Source organism: Primulina tabacum, chromosome 14 (assembly GCF_025594145.1).
Source record: "Primulina tabacum isolate GXHZ01 chromosome 14, ASM2559414v2, whole genome shotgun sequence".
NCBI lineage: Eukaryota > Viridiplantae > Streptophyta > Magnoliopsida > Lamiales > Gesneriaceae > Primulina > Primulina tabacum.
The window spans coordinates 7,756,213-7,774,569 of NC_134563.1; the positions used below are offsets into that span (position 1 = coordinate 7,756,213).

Consider the following 18,357-nt stretch of genomic DNA (forward strand, 5'->3'; position numbering starts at 1 on the left):
TCTAGTGAATTTTTTGCCATGAGGCATCGCACAAGTATTCGTACTTGTGCATAATTTAAACCTGGTATTTATTCATTAAAGTTTACGTGTGTGTTAAAATAAATTTCCGCTGCATGTTGTGCCCTCATGTTGACAACACCAGAGCACAACAATAACTTCTGATACACACATTATAATGTTTTAATTAATTTCCTGTATGTTTACGAGCAACATCCCTTTCACTACTGTCCCAAGCGAAAGAAATGAAAGGTGGCCAATTGAAAAAGAAGGTCGTTTTCTCATGCAGTTTATTTAACTGGTAGATTCCAGCTCAACATAGAGCATTCAGTTGAGCCTAACTGGGAACAATCAGGTGAAGTGTTAGGTCTTAAGACAGAAGTTGAAAGGCTGAAAAGTTGAAACTGAAAATTAAAGAATACTTACTGAGCATCAACAACTTATTTCTGGGAATAAGAAATTATTTGAATTAATTAGCATTTGGAACAAGTTGTCTATGAGATAAAATACAGGAGTTGCAGAAGCACACATGAGACAAAATGTTTCAGCAATAATGATAGCAACCCCACTAACAGTAGTACTCAATCAAAACTGAACATGTGCAAACTCAAATATATTCACTTCGTGAAGTCCACTATGATATATGAACATCAGAAGCCTACTGATCAAGTTGAGAAACATGTTGATCTGATTAATAAAGGCAAAAAGTTTGGTATACATTAGAGAGTTCCTCTGTCAAGCCCAACTGATCTGCTCTCAGATTCAGTCACGCAAAACACAACTCAATAAATGCTAATCCTTATTCATACTACAAGCTTGTTAAAAAGAGATACATGCATTTTGTAAGATGAATTTCAACTCTGCCAAATGCTTATATACATGGTGGACATGGAAATACATTTTGAACCCAACCACATCTTTAATATTCTTGAAACGTTGATAGTGCTTGGTTTCTATTAGTTATTTGCATAATTGATGGGAAAGGTTGTTTATGTAACTAATAAAAAAAAATTCCTTTTTTCCAGTAGTAAGTATGGTGGAGTGCATGGAGTACAAAGAATTCATTCTAGTTGCATATTTGATAAATTTTATGGATCTTAAAACTAATATAATTTTATTTCTTTGTGGCTTTTTTATGTGTGATTCTTCAAATAAGTATGTGATAGTTATGTGAACAATAATTTTTTTTCAATACTTAATAGGTTCATATTATAAAGGAAGCTCAAGGATGTAAGAAGAAAATTATGTTTTCATTTTTTAAATCAAAAGATAGTATATCAACAAGTGAGAAGCATTCTCCAACTAGCGCTGAGACCTCAAACAATGATGAACAACATACCATCAAGTATCAAAGATTTAATAGCGATGTATTGATAATGTTCAACTAGATCTGGCTAAGCATACTCCAATATGACAATGCCTAGTCAATGAAATAGATAAAATCAGACGAGCTTATATCTTAAAAGGGCTATATTGACCTATTATGGTGTATATGTGAACCAATTAGTAGAACAATATGAACGCTTTCAAAAAGGTTGGTTTGAGAAATTTCCTTGGTTGGAGTACTCTCCTAATAAAGATGAGACTCTTTTCTTTCCATTTTTCATTTTTCAAGAAAAAAAGTTTCATTATCCTGCATTTATAGTTCATGGTTCTAAAGGTTCATATAGTTCCACTAAATGATATAATATTTGTACTCTCAGGTGGGCTATGTTAATTGGGAAATATTGGTGACATAACATCTTTTATTTACTTTACATGTGATACGTACAAATAAATATTGGAATTTGTAGGTTTCATGAAAGAAAATTAAGCGAAAAATTTGAGAGAAACTCGAAATGACTCAAAATAACTTCACCGGAGGGAGAACCCACAGCTACAAGTGCTGCATAGAATTTCCAGGCAGCAAGGGTGCACAGGGGTGCCTTTTTAGAGCCCCCATGTGCATGCAGAACTCCCTAGATTTTTCCAGGCAATGAAGGCAGCGCTGGGGCGCTCGAAAATGGTGCCCCAGCTCCCGGCGCACTATATCACGAATATGTGCTACTGTTTTTTAGTTTTCTTTATATCTTTTCATCCAATTAGGGTCCTTTGAAGGTTCAAATCAGTTTTATGGACCAAAAGATACCCATATGATAGAATCAACACGTACTTTCAGAAAAAATATGTAAATATACAAGATCATACTTCATTTAATATATTTTTTTTCCAGATTCTGAAATACAATAGCATACATGGTGAGAGTCTTCTTTTCCTTCAAAAGGGAAGAGAGTTTACGTCATTTTCGGTTTATGGAGCTTCATGATCTATAGTAATACCATTACAAGTTGGAAGTATCTCTAGATATAATTATCATATCTCATGAGCACCAAGTGTCAGACAAATTTATCTTATAGATAAAGAGTTACCTCTTGCATCGACTTACAAATTTTTTGACGTTCTTTTGAGTCTTGTTTTCTTCAGATTGAAGATCTCGTGAAAGTGTGATTGGAGGATCGATATCAACAACCTTAAGACGAATTATATATTTTTGGTTCTTCCATTTGGTTTGCAATTTGAAGATGTGTTGTCTATAATTTTTATTTCATTTGATTGAAGAACTGTGAATATTTTGATTTTCTGTGCAAAATTCGAGTGTAAATTATGAATCACAATGATTATGTCAAATACATGAATCTAAGGAGTCCATTCAAGTAATTTTTTTGTTCAAGAATTCTATACTTTATGCATTGATTTGAGAAAATTCTTGAAGCTAGAAACAGAAAATCAGAATGAGCATCGAGATCTTAAATTTTGAATATGGATTGTAAAAGATAATCATTCATGCCTGAAATTTACAACATCAAATGTGATAAATAGTCACCATCCTTTGTTGAAAAATATATGGCTCCTTAAAAAGGATAAAAGAATATTTCAACATATTCGATGATGATTGTACAAGATATGAGATGTATATCTTGTGAAATGAAAACCGAAGCTTTTGTGGATTATGATGGACATAAGAATGATGTTGAAAATAAATATAGAAAAAATTAAAAGTTATTTAAAGTAATGGAGAAATGTATGGTGCACCATTTGATTATACATCAATGTACATACTCGAATAAAGCAAATAGAGTGGTCGAAATAAAGATTCGAACTCAGGATAAAATTAATGAATGTTATGTTTATAAATCTATGCTTACCCAAAGATTGTGGGGGTCGCCTTTGACAACTAAAAATGAATTATATCTTTCTTCTTTCTCATTTCTTTCTAATTAAATTTTACATACGAATTTTTAAAGTCATCGCACTTAAAATCTAAATTTACAAGATATAAGCTCTTGAGTTTGACTTTTATAAGTTGTGTACTTAAAATTCAAATTTTAAAATTATATTAGAGAGTTGTTTCGAATTTTTTAAATAACTGTGCTTAAATCTAAGTTTACAATAAATATATTCTTGAATTTGGATTTAGTTTTAACTCTTTAGAAATTAGAATCCATCTTAATAGCTTTAGAAATTAGAAATTACAATAAAGCACCGTTATCCTTTTTTATTGAGTGAAATCATAGGATAACTCAATGGATCCATTGTAAAAAGATTTGAATGGAGATCAAGTGTATAATTTTTCAAGATAAATGAGATTAAAATCTAAAAAATAAAATATTCATAGTGGAAATCCAACCTTGTTGATAGGAGATCCAAATATTTTGGCCTAAATCGTCAACTAAATTATGAAAACTTGTGCTATCATTTGGGAATCACTTTCTTCTCATGCTTGGGACAGAAAGTATTGTTTTCTGCCAATGTAGTGAGGTTAAGTATTTTACTTTTAATGGCATTTTCTTTTAAAGGTGGAGTATGGTAGGATACTCTTGAAATGAGATCACAAGTCGCCTCAACAAAACACTTATGAAGCCAAAAAGTGTTCCATGACCAAAAAGGACACGACTGAAAAACCAAAAGGAAATTACATGGAATTTATCGTATAGGTATTGTTGTCTGATTTTACACAAACTTCCAAAAAGTTCAAGACATCATGTTCACTTCATGACTAGGTAAATCCGATAGTATTCTACTAAGAAAGATCCAAAGTCAAATGTTACTTCTCCTGATTCGATGATTTTCCATGTAAAATTATTTTTAGACATCATGTGTATTCGTGGATTAATTTCATTCATATGGATGATTGTTGAAATTTGTAGGATTAATTAATAAAATTAAGCAAGAAAGTTGAGGAAAACTCGAAAAGACTTAAAATGACTTCGGGGGAACAACACTACAAGAGCTACTTGAAATTTCCAGGCATCAAGGGAAGCACAGGGGCGCCTTTTCAGAGTGCCTCTGAGCATGTGGCACTGCCTGTATTTTCCACAGTAGCGAAGGCAATGCTAGGGCACTTGAAAATGACGCTTCAACACCGGCGCATTGTTTCACAAACATGTGCTTGTAATTCTAAGTTTTTTTGATATATTTTCATCCAATTAGTGTCCTTTGATGGTTCAAATCAGTTTTATGGACCAAAAGACACCCATATGATTAAATCAACATGTTCTTTCATAAAACATGTATAAACACACAAGATCATACACCATTTACATATATATATATATATATATATATATATATATATATATTCTGAAATACATTAGCATATATTTTGAGAATCTTATTCTTCCTTCAAAAGGAAAGAGAGTTTACATGGTTTTTAGGTTATGGAACTTTGTGATTTGTAGTGTTAATATCACAAATTGAAAATCGTTGTATCATGGGAGAATATTGTCATATCTTGTGAGCACCAAGTACGGGGCAAATTCATCTTAAGAACAAAAAGTTCTCTCTTGTATCTACTTCAAATTTGTTGACGTTTTTTAGTCTTGTTTTCTTTGTCCAAATGCGAGATTGGGGTAGAGAATTCTAATCCGAATTTTTCGTTTCTAGTAAATATCATTGCTTATCCTAATTGATTCATTCGCTAAAACTTATATTTCAAGTAGAAGATATTGAAAGATATGTATATCTAATTTTTCAATTTCAGTTCTTTCAAAAACATGAGTAAATAATGAGGGAATAATATTATTATAGTCGCCTAATTGACCTGATTCATTCCCTGAAGTGGATGAACACATTTGATACATCGTGTCATGTGTAGATCAATTTTTCAAAGAAGAAGAATGTTTAATTCACCTGAAGTTGAATAAAGATTTTAAAATATTGGCATAGATATGTGAAAATTATATGTTTCAAGTGTCATAAATAAATATTCGTACCTGTAGTACGATAAAAATATTAGATAATTTAATTGAATATTTTACCAAATATACATTGATCTCTCGAATCACTATATCGTACCTGAAGTACGTTAAATGATTTCTGTCAAGCATGATACATGATTTTCGGAGGAAATTGATTACCACCCAAATTATATTTTCATTGTAACTTAACATAGGTGTAATTAAGGAACCAAAAGATCACTTGTTGCCAATGAAAAAATGATGTGTTTGACAATATTTTGATTTTTGAATCCAATGACAATATTCATTCAATATAGTACGTTATTACAAATAAATCGTTTTATAAGAGTTCTAGTACTCCAGAAGAGTTAATATGCATTTTCTAGAATAAAAATAAACAAATTTATTGTTAAGAATGAATGTCGTTTTTGTGTTTCATAGACAAACATAATATCGAGACAACTGGTCCAGCAGATATCAAAATAAAATTGGGTGGTACACAAAACAAATTTTTCAAAAATGATAATTTATCAATGTCAATATGATAAAATAAATGTCATGATAAACCAAGAGTTTATTGATATTGAAATTTGCTAATATTGTAAACTTGAAGTTTAAAAATATCATATACAAAAGTTTAAAATTGTTATAGAGTTAATCGCTTTAATATTAAAAACTAGAAGTTTTTATACCAACATAAAGTTCATTGAAACAAATACTTCTATAGTTTGACATGATTGATTGATTCGAGCATCTCAATTGTATTTAATATAATAAATTACTAATAGTGCATAAATATATTGATCAAGGAACTAGAAGTTCTTGAATAGATCAATAAGAAGATTCTTGAATCAGTTAACGACAAGATTATAAGATTTTAAGAATTACTATATTTTTAATTGTTGAATTTCGTATCACTATCAGTTATTCAAATTGGGACTGAATCCCTATATTTTTTGAAATGAAAAGGTAAATATAAATGTCGATCCAAGACTCGCAACCTGACGTTTGCGAAGATATTTAAAAGAATAATAATTTCCAGTATATACAATTAGTAAAAATAGTTTGGTTGATTAATTATCATATGCCTCCAATCAACTATTAAACCATTGATTCTGAAAATAATGCTTAATATTTTGGGGATGTGATATGTTGCCTGCAGCAAATATTGTAGACATTATGTCAATTAATTACTGTTGATATTGGCTTGAGCCAAAGTTTAATATATTGAATCTCTAGGAGAGATTGAAAATATGTTGGAATTTATGTTAGTTTATTATTTAAATTGCTGATTTTGTAATTAAAAAAAGCACACTATTTAATCTCTAGGAAAGATTGGAAATATCTCGAATCAATAACAATTAGATTTTTATGACATAATATCAATTGTTATTTTGTGAAGCAATGTTTTCCAACATTGAGGGGCGGAAAGTGGAAGCTAAATGTATATGAAAGAGAATGTATTATATTGTCTTTTTCTAGCAATTCTTATGAAATATAAAGTGAACTGGAAGTTCAAATTTTAGCTTTCAAATACTTTCTTTGATATAATGTGTTAGTAGATAAAATATATGATTTAGCTCTTATAATTGTTCCAGTCCTAAAGAAATCGTGATATAAATAATAGTAAAACCCTAGAAGAGGTTAGGTGTCTGAAACATCTGAAATTAATTGATGTCATACAAGATCATATCATATTTTACTTGCAAGTAAATCTAAAATACATCAGAAGTGTGGTCGACCATAAATTCAAAATACTTTGTACCCTGAAAATATAAAAACTCTAGAAGAAACAATTTAGATGGTACAATGAAAGGGTTTGATACATCAAAATAATGTTATTCATGAAGAATAACAAACATATGCAAGAAATGAGATTTCAACAAATTATTTTTTTCTTAAAACTATGAGATCAAAGTAATTTGATTGTTGATATTATTTTGATCTCGAAGAATCTTTTGTCAATATGAAAAATAATGTATATATAAAACTGCAGTTTGTAGATATTGGATATTGACTTATGAACAATATGGGTTAATCTCAACCCAAAATTTCTCAAAAAGAACCGAAATCGATTATGAGAAAATGTTTTAACTTATCACGAATGTGTTGACTAAACATTGATGTACAAAGAAAAATCCATGAATGATTTGAAGTATCAAATGAAATTATATTCTACCTCCAAGATTATCTTTTCAATAAAATGACAAAAGTTATTATGAGGATAAAGATAATCCATACACATGTGATTCATTCATATTAGTAGATACTCCTGAAAAGGTTATTAAAACTGCCAAGAATTAAAATACAAATGTAAGTTGAAAGACTTGGAAAATACGAAATTTTATTTTGCACTATGAATTCGATATTTTCAGAAAGAATATATATTAATTGGTCATAGTAGACAACAAAGAAAATATTTTTATATGGATATGTTATATCCATTAATGATTGTTTGATAATTTTCAAAAGATCTTTGATTCTGATAAGAAAAGAGAGAAGACGAGACAAATGTGAGTTCAGATAACTCCGAATTATTTTATTGATAACTCAGAATCTTTATTTATAATATGTATGGTAGAATACAAATATGTAGATAGAAAGATTGAAATATCAATCTTAATAGAAAATCTATCTACTAATTTACATTCAAAATCATATCATAGCACTTCTCCCTATACGATTATTGACACATCAACTACTTCGTTGAATATTTCATTTTGACAAGATGATTGCTTGAAACTTCATGGAGAGTCGGATGATGTATCGTTAAAATCTTGACAATAAAACCCAATGGGAAAAAATTAAGCAAAGGAAAAAGAGTACAACAATAAATACTTCTCTTTGTAAGTTCTCTTGACGATGGATGCGGCTAATTAAAATCTTACTAGGAAAAACCAAAGGGGACAAAAACCAGTGAAAGAAAAAGAGTATGACATCTCTTACTTCTTGCTAACCATCTCACTAATATTTGTTTTGAAAAACCGTTTGGGAAAATTCATAAAGTTATAAAGGTTATAGTCTGAATTGCTCCCATATTGCAAGCATTACTCAAAATCTTTAAGTCGTTGCCCGATCTTGAGTGCTACTTTCTCAAAATTTAGTATCGATAATGATCTTATGAAAATATTAGTCACATTATTTTCAATTAATACTTAAATAATTCAGAGTTATCTGAACTCACATCGCTATTAGGGTTTTTCTCCCTATCGCTATTAGGGTTTTTCTCCCATCTAGTTTCTGCTGTTTTGGGTACTGCGATCGTTGGAATATTGTAAACCGTTATGGATCCAGATGAAGTGGCCAGATTGGTGACGGAATTGCGGATCTCTAACTCTCATACTGAAGGTGAAACTCTAACCCTAAACATTGATGACTTAAAGGTTGGTGAACAACGATTGAATCTTTGTCTGGTGGCCAAAATCCTTTCACCGAAGATGGTTAACGCTGAGGTTGTAAAGCAACAAATGCCTAGGATACTACAATCTGTCAAACAGGTTGAAATTGGGTCGTTGGGTGACAATGTATTTTTATTTGATTTCCATTCGGCACTAGATCGACGTCGGGCGCTACATGGTGGTCCTTGGAATTTCTTTAATGATTTGATCATCTTTGCGGAGCCCCGTGGATTGCAGAACCCAAGAGATATGACATTTGATAAAATCTCAATTTGGGTCCAATGCTATAATCTGCCTCTAATATGCATGCACCGTGATACTCTTCAGAAAGTGGGTAGGATGATTGGGGAAGTGGAAGAGATAGATACCAACGATTATGGCTTTGCGATGGGGAGATTTGCGAGAATTCGAGTTGGCGTCGATGTAACCAAGCCGCTGAAGAAACATATATGCATATCAGTTGGCCAGGATAATAATATTATTGTAGTCTTGGCATATGAAAGGCTTCCGGATTTCTGCTACAGCTGTGGATGCCTTGGCCATACGTTCCGAGAGTGTGCATCTGCACCGAATTCTACGGGGAAATTAGCTTTTGGTGGATGGTTACGGGCAACGAATCATAAGGGCGGCTTTAAAGCTCGCAAACCATCCATGAGCACATCTCGAGGTAAATATACGGAGTCTGCTAACAGAGGCTCTATGGCACAAACTGAAAATTGTGGCAGCAACTCTGCTGCAGAAGTGGGCCAGGATACCTCGAGACAGAATATGCTGAAAGATACTGACGAATTGAGAAGATTGGATGTGACCCCTAACCGAGGGGATAATTCTCTCATTCAGCAATTGAATCCGCCTATACCTTTATGGCCAAAAGCATCTCCGACAGAAGGGGAAAAGTTGGATCATCACCTGGGAAAACTCGTCTCTAATGGTGCTATGGCAGAGAATTCCACTATACCTGAGACTGAGAGCTTAGTTGTTCCAGCTCAGAACCTGATGCCGTTGGCTAAGCTGCTAGAAAGGGTGGAAACATAGAGCGCGGGATAAGGATACCTCCCTGTAATCTTGACATGACTGCTGCTTTTGAGAAGGGCAAGGAGAAAAGGGATGTTAGCCTTAACGTCTCAAAGAAGCGTCCTCTTGAGGTGTCTTTTACAAGTACTGATATAAATAAAGCGGCGGCGGTTGCTAAGCAACCCCGCTGACCCCAATGAGTTGCATTACTTGGAATGCTCGAGGGCTTGGGAACCAACGAGCATTCCATGAACTCAAGCGACTTGTCGCTGAAAAAAGCCCCTCCCTCCTTTTTATTTGTGAGACGAAATTGAGGGACTATCAATGTGGTTGGTGGAAAGAAGCGTTGGGTTTTGTTGGTTTATTTGTGGTGAAATGTGAGGGACGTAGTGGTGGGTTAATGCTTATGTGGAAGGCGTCTGTAACTGTATCTGTTCTTTCTTTCTCTTCTGGGCACATTGATAGCACTATTCAACATGGTGACAAACACTGGCGATTCACTGGCTTTTATGGAAACCCAGAAACATCCACACGACATCTCTTTTGGACTGTCTTAAGTCGGCTGAGTGCTATGCAAGAACTCCGAGATCTTCCGTGGCTTGTGGGTGGTGATTTTAATGAAATCTGTTTTGACACGGAAAAATGGGGAGGTAATCCACGGCCGCTGTCTCAGACCCGAGCTTTCCGAGAGGCTCTTGATGTTTGTTCTCTCCAAGACCTCCATGGCAGTGGTGAGTTTTTTACCTGGGTTAATCGGCGTTCACCCAATAATCTTATATTTGAGAGACTTGATAGGTATGTGGCTACGTTTGAATGGAGAATGTTATACCCATCATCACAAGTGCAGTCTCTTGATTTCTACCATTCGGACCATAGACCTATCTAGATTGAGCTGGGGGGAACACCAAGTAAAGTTGTGAAAACTGCTGCTCCTGTATTCAGATTTGAACCGTATTGGGCTACTGAGGAAGATATTACTGATGTGGTGCGCAGGGGGTGGGATAAAACCAACCGGGCCACCACGCTATCTCTCCGGCTTAAAGGCTGCAAGGACACGTTGAGGACTTGGGCAAATACTTGGTTTGGCTCTATTTCCCGACAACTCCGGAATAAACGAACAAAGTTGGCTCAATTGAGAACTCATAACCAATGGCAGCAATCCTCTGGGTGTATTGAGACTCTTGAACGTCAAGTAGAGGATCTGACTTACTAAGGATGAAATCTACTGGAAACAACGTAGCAGGATTAACTAGCTTGCGCATGGGGATAGGAATTCTAAATATTTCCATGCTTGTGCGACGACAAGACGGGCCAAAAACCATATTAGAGGCCTTGTTTCCACTCATGGAGATTGGTGTACGGAACAGAGCCGCGTGGCTGAGATAGTAGAGAATTATTTTTCCAATCTGTTTACGTCTAGCAACCCAACAGAGAAAACAAAGGAATCAGTTTCTGAGCTGCGTTCCTGAAACGGTAAATGAGAAAATTAATTCCGTACTCGGTGCTCCATTCTCCGCCGCCGATGTGAGAAAAGCAGTGTTTGACATGCACCCGGATAAAGCCCCAGGGCCAGATGGTATGTCTATTTTCTTCTTCCAGAAGTATTGGGATGTGATTGGGGATGAAGTGACTGAGGTTGTATTGAAGATACTTAATGATGGGGTGGACATTGCTGACTGGAATGCTACAGTGGTTACCCTTGTGCCGAAAACTCAGAACCCTATGACATTGAAAGACTTTCGACCGATCAGCCTTTGCAATGTTTGTTACAAAATTGTGGCGCGGAGCTTGACGAACAGGTTGCGACCAATCCTTAAAAAGACAGTTAACGAATTTCAAAGTGCCTTCATCCCGGGTAGACTGATATCTGACAATATTATCCTTAGTTTTGAAGCATTACATTGGATTAGAAGCAGGAAACATGGCCAGAAAGGTTATGGTGCCTTAAAACTGGACATGAGCAAAGCCTATGATCGTGTCGAGTGGAGTTTTCTTGAAAGTATGATGCTGCAACTGGGCTTTTCACCAAGCTGGGTGGCGAAGATTATGAATTGTGTGCGATCAGTCACCTACTCTTTCACTTTAAATGGTGACATTGTTGGTAACTTCGTCCCAAGCAGAGGATTGAGACAGGGAGATCCCCTTTCTCCTTACTTATTTGTATTATGTGCCCATGGCTTATCTTGTGCTCTTCTATCACTTGAAGAACGAAAGGTATTAACCGGTGTTCGTATTTCAACTTCCTGTCCTGCTATTACTCACCTATTCTTTGCAAATGATAGCCTTCTTTTCTTCCGTGCTACTATGACTGATTGTGAGGCAATCAGGAACTGCTTATTATCTTATGAAAGGGCCTCGAGGCAGCTTATTAATTTTGAGAAGTCGTCCCTATCTTTCAGCCCGAACACTGATGAACAACTAGCAGAAACCATCAAAGACCGATTGGCCATTTCGAGGGTGCAAGGCCATGACGTTTACCTTGGTCTCCCGGTGTTGTCCACTCGAAACAAAAAGCTGCAATTTAGATATTTGGTGGATAAGGTTGTTCAAAGAATACAAGGATGGGGTCACAAAACATTCTCGGTAGGAGGCAAAGAGACTCTGATAAAAGCGATGCTGCAGTCAATCCCCACTTATGCAATGTCTTGTTTCCGTATTCCGAAATCAATCTGCAAGGCAATTGAGCACGAATGTGCTAACTTTTGGTGGGGTGGTAATGAGGGGAAGAAGAAGATGCATTAGAAATCTTGGAAATCTCTCTGTAAACCAAAATGCAAGGGTGGACTGGGTTTCAGACATCTGGAAACGTTCAATAGGGATTTCCTGGCTAAGCAGGTCTTGAGGATCATAGTGGAGCCATCATCTCTTGTAGCTTGTGTCCTAAAGGCGCGTTACTTCCGGCACCAAGATATCATGACGGCCACTCTCGGTAATAACCCCTCTTACCTCTGGCGCTCTCTGCTGTGGAGTCGCCAGTTGCTAGACTGTGGGCTTTGTTGGAAGGTGGGAGATGGAACAAAGATTGATGTAAAGGAGGACAGATGGATACCGAGGCCAGGGGGAAAAATCGCTTTACCTCGGGCACAGGACAATCGAATGATGGTCAAGGACCTTATAGAAAATGGGAGATGGCGGGAACCACAGATTCGAGAACTATTCCCACACCACTTAGTGGATGACATCCTAGCCATACCTATTGCCACGTCTCAGAGTGAAGATCACTGTTTCTGGTTTTTTAATCCAAGAGGAAAGTACACAGTTCGGGATGGGTACAGGGTAGCTACAGGGTTTTATGATCTGCCAGAATTTAGCTCGACCTCGCGTATGGAAGACTGGTGGAAATTCCTCTGGGCTCTTTCGATCCCTCCGAAAATACGGATATTCTGTTGGAGAGTGGTTCTGGATACAATACCCAAAGAACAAAATCTTTTAGCGCATCATGTTCCATCCTCAGGTAATTGCCCGCTATGTCATTACTCTTGTGATTCGTCTAGTCATGCAGTATTCATGTGCCTTTTAATAAAACCTTGCTGGAATGGGACGAGCTTCTGGCCGACTTTGAAAAGGGTTGGACATCTGAGTACCATTGATATCTTCATACGGATGAAAGAGAATCTCAGTAAGATCGACTTTGAGAGGTTTGTGGTGCGAGCTTGGGCAACATGGAATGAAAGACTAAGCCTGGTACATAAGAAAAAGGAGTTTGGTGGAGGAACTAATAGTGATTGGAGTGAGATCTTTCTTACCGATTTCCATCTTGCTCGGAAATCTTTATATTCTGCAGCCGGAGAAATCAAGTGCCTCTCCCCTGCGACTTGGATGGGGCCACCAGAAGATAAACTTAGATTGAATGTTGATGCTGCCTATAACGAGGGTTCTAATAGCTTTGCAATTGGAGGGGTGGTTAAAATCCACGACGGACAACCTGTGATGGCTTTTGGTAGAAAGATTGACAAACCACAGTCTGTTACATATGCTGAGCTTCTTGCTATTGAAAGTGGACTACAGATTTCTATTGAGCGAAACCTTCAAACCACAGTCTGTTACATATGCTGAGCTTCTTGCTATTGAAGGTTGACTACAGATTTCTATTGAGCGAAACCTTCCTATTCATCAGATGACATCAGATTCTCTTCTAGTGGTGCAAGCAGTCACTAGCCTGGAAGAGAACTTCAGTTATGTAGGGTCCAAAGCTAAAGACATCAGAATTCTTCTGGACTCTCATAGTATCACTCACTTGAGCCATGTGCGACGATCAGCCAATGTAGTTGCACATTCTATTGCTGCTTTTGCTAGTTCATCTCCATCCCATTTTGTATGGGAGGTTGGAGATTTTACTCTTTGGTTATTCATCTTGTAACAAAGGACTTATTTACTTCTCAATAAATTACAAGATCTTGACCTTCAAAAAAAAAAAAAAGAAGCGCAAGAATTTAAAAGTTTCATAAAAATAATATAAAATATCCCAATGACATTCGGGAAAACTAGAAAACTTGGTAATATTGGTTTACCCATTCAGACTTTCAGTTATTCCATTGGTCAAATTTTGATCATAATACAACAAATTTATTTTTTATGTACATTATTTTTACAAGGGTTATCTCATTTTAGCTTGAAAATTCATCATTATCTAACATCATATTATTATATTAACAATTTCTGATATTATGTCATCAATATCTAACATCCTAATATTCTACTCCAAATCAAAACACATATATATAAAAAATATTATACTCATGCTAAATTTTGGCTAATCATAAAACCAAAGACATACAAACCAAACTTATAGAACAATTTTATCTTTTCTTACGACATTGTAGTTGTAATCTTATCTTATAAAAATGCAAAGGACTGTATATACAAGATTGTAATCTTATCCACATGCTTGTGTACTCGGACTTAAGCTCGGATGGTCCAATTTTTTTTAAAAAAATTATATGTAAATTTTGTATAATTTTGGAATAATATGATATTAGCACGGGTAGATCAATTTAAAATATTAAAAGATTCTAGAGTTTAAAGTTCTACTCCGAGGCAGAGCCATATTTCTGGTTCCGTCATTGAGTATTGGTGTGCCATAAATAATCATGTCTCACGCCACATGCACCTCCGTATACCAACTCCATATTTTCTGGTTCCTAGTTTTAGGGTTACGAACTCCATATTTTCTTGTTCCTAGTTTTAGGGTTTCGTAACTCGTTACCATGTGTGCGTATTTACAAGCATCATGTGTGCATACTATTTCCCCTGCCCTTTTAATTTAAATATTAATTAATTGTACTCCTTACATTATTATGATTTGAGTTTTATATTATATTTAAATATATATGTAATAATTAATTACAGGAAGAAATTGTGTATAATTGTGCACGGATATAATTTAAAAATCTTTTTAAATTATTATACGCAATATATAATTTTCCCTATAGTTTAACTTTTGCCTTCTGAGTTACAAATTTTTTTGTATCACATAGTTGCTTTTATACAATTTAATCCATTTATAATATCTTGTGGATTGCATTTGGATGTAAAATTTACAAATTATATATATATATATATATATATATATTAAATCCTTTCGTTTCCAATGATTTAATTACGCCGTAATTGAGACGGGAATGGAAAAAATTCCGTAACTTAGGAAATATTTTGGTAACATGAAAAATAAGAGAGACTAAATCAGAAGAAACCCCTAAACTCTAGGGATGGAAAACGAAAACAGATATCATCCCAATATTGGCAAAAACTTGTGTGAGACGGTTTCACTGATCGTATTTTGTGAGACAGATATCTTATTTGGATCATCCATGAAAAATATTATTTTTTATGCTAAGAGTATTACTTTTTATTGTGAATATTGGTAGTGTTGACCCATCTCACAGATAAATATTCAATTCGTGAGATCATCTCGCTAGAGATTTACTCCCCAATATTAGTTAATCCATTATTTATTTATATCCATTGCTAGCTTCTTTAATTTCAAATGCAAAAATATCCAAATATAGAAAAATCGAAAATTTAAATTTTGTTGCCAAAAATAAATCCAAATACATAAACCTGAATTAATCACGATTTATGCTTTCCATTCACTTAAAAATACATCCAATTGCAAGGAAGTGGAAATTTACAGGAATTAATTCCGTTGTTTCCACGGATGCTTCGATGCTACATGTGGGGGCACTGCCCCACGTGATTTGGATGGACAAGATTCACACACATATGTGATTTTAAAAAAATTAGTGAACCCCATGTATGTGTGGCTAAATTTGGGCCCTTGATTCTATCATGGGGTAGTGCCCCTACATGTAGGATGGAATTAACCGGTTTGCACCAACTCGGAAAGTGTAAATGTCCGCCATATGAACTCGAACACGATTTATTGATGGAGGAGGTGCTATGTCTAGCGACTTATGGCACTTTTAATTGGATGCTTTTCTCATCAAGCCGAGGCTAGAGCTAGTTATTACATAAAGCGTGTTTCGGTGTATTCTTGAATGGAATCTTAAAATTTTTGTAATCTTGTACGATAAATTTTCTTCAAATCTTAGTTATTTATTTGGTTTCTTTTTTATACCCTAGGTAATTTTTTGGTCCACTAATCGGTCAAAATTAAATTTTAGTGTGACAATTTTTTTTTAGTAAATTTAGTCCGATTTCTCTGGATTGTTGACATGTATAATGCTGACATTAACAATCAAGAATATATAATGCAGTTGTCAACTCAACTAAATTAACTTTAAAAGAAGAGAATTGTGTCTAGTATTTATTTAACAATCATTTAATACTACAACCGATTCTATCATGTTGTAAATAAAAAATCATATCATGAGTAAATATTATTTTAAATACCCATGTGATCTCCCATCCGCCAAAAAAGAAGAAGCAAATACCCTCATATAAATTAAACTCACATGTTTTTTAAAATCGAGTATAAAACTTCATGAGTAGGTCTCTTGTGAGACGGTCTCACAAATTTATCTGTGAGATGGATCAATCCTACCGATATTCACAATAAAAAGTAACACTCTTAGCATAAAAAGTAATAATTTTTCATGGATGACCCATGTCTCACAACATACGACCCGTGAGACCGTCTCACACAAGTTTTTGCCAAACTTCATGTATATAAATTTCTGATTTTCTATAATTTTTTTAAGAAATATAATTACTCTGATACATACCCAAACGTGTGAATATATATTTTTTTTAACATATTTAGCTATATTTATATTTTTTAATATTTTTGACACGTGAACCCAACTTTAATTTTACATTCAAAATTTGGTTAAAACACCACAAAGCTTAGTAGAGACTAGAGAGCTATACAAAGTCAAAAAGTTTATATATTAATTTGCAACATTTTAATATTTAGCATATGTAGTCATATCAATAAATGTAAAAAATTAAAGCTATTAAATTTAGCTATTAAATGCATTTAATATGCCATTTTTATTTTTATGAAATAAAAAACACGTGAGAACGTAAATAATATTGCGTTTAGTAAAATATTTGAGTAGAACGTAAAATAGAATTAAATAAAAATATTAATTACATTTCTATTTTTTTAATAATTAATAAATAAAAATATGATGGATAATACTATATTACATCCAATAATTTGGCTTATGTGAGATAAATTATTGATAAATTGATTAATATGTGATAAAAAAAATATTATTTCATGAGAATATAGTAATTCGATAATCTAATCTCATCAACCAAACCAAAAATTACCCTTTGTTGCAACAAATAAGATGATCGAAATTGATTTCATCCCACGAGTCAAGCTGGAAATCAACTCAGTGTTGAGTCTAAAAACGTCGTTAATCGAGGTCGCCATAATATTATTATAAGTTTTAACGAGTATCTTACTCGTGCGATGTATGGAGTATTAGTAAAACCTCACATGTATTTCACCAGTTTCTAAAAATTAACTAATTCACTGAAACATGTCGTAAATTTTATAATTGAAAAAAACTTTTTGTGAGAAATAAAATTATTTTATTTATATCAGAACAATGGAGTTTAAAATAATCAAAATTTTCACTCAATCTAAATAATTTAAAATTTAAATTGCTTCTTTAAACTCAATTGGTGTTGTAGGAAAGATATCCAATAATAAATACACAAGTTGCTTTTGTATCTTCTTTTTGGGTGGCGTTAGTGCTTGCTTACATAGGCCCTATTATGTCACGCGTGCTTCGTAATGCTGACAAAAGGATCCAAGATCTTCAATTTTGGTACATAATAAGAAATATCATCGATCAATGATATTATATATATATATATTAGATAAGTTGATCTGATGCATATATGTAATTAAAAATAATATTTTTGATGTAAAAATAATATCATTGATCAATTATATATATATATACACACACGCTTTCTCAAGCAATTTAATTAAACAGTTTTAGTCAAATATGTTATGATTAAGCTAATTTAAATAGCCCTCGCACTAATATGATGATAGTATGGTAATCCACTCAAAATGATTATATATTTTTTTAGAGTAAGTTTTACGTGAGACAGATTGAACCGTTCCATATTACAAAGAAAAATAATATTTTTGACATAACAAATAATGATTTTCATAAATCAGGTTGGTTTAAGACATGTATCATAAAATTTATATGTGAAAACGGTCTCATATGAGTTTTTAGGAGTTTTTATGTATATTTTAATAGGTAATTGAATTTAAGATGGACCACATGGTTTATCAAAATGGT

The 18,357-nt window shown here is 33.8% G+C and overlaps 1 protein-coding gene across 1 annotated transcript; it reads left to right on the top strand.

Moving 5' to 3' along the window:
• Positions 1–9,821: 9,821 nt before the first annotated feature.
• On the top strand, positions 9,822–13,475 carry LOC142523746 (uncharacterized). The gene is made up of 5 exons (XM_075627479.1): positions 9,822–10,420; positions 10,568–10,817; positions 11,057–12,301; positions 12,404–13,309; positions 13,410–13,475. The coding sequence occupies exons 1-5, from the start codon at positions 9,822–9,824 to the stop codon at positions 13,473–13,475; spliced, it is 3,066 nt and encodes a 1,021-aa protein (XP_075483594.1).
• The last annotated feature ends 4,882 nt before the right edge of the window (positions 13,476–18,357 follow it).

Excerpts from the sequence above, each read along its gene's own strand:
- LOC142523746 (XM_075627479.1), top strand. The coding sequence starts at position 9,822 with ATGAGTTGCATTACTTGGAATGCTCGAGGGCTTGGGAACCAACGAGCA. Across the intron at positions 12,302-12,403 it reads TTCCGAAATCAATCTGCAAG|GGTGGACTGGGTTTCAGACA; the intron begins GCAATTGAGCAC and ends CCAAAATGCAAG. Across the intron at positions 13,310-13,409 it reads GGAATGAAAGACTAAGCCTG|CCGGAGAAATCAAGTGCCTC; the intron begins GTACATAAGAAA and ends TATATTCTGCAG.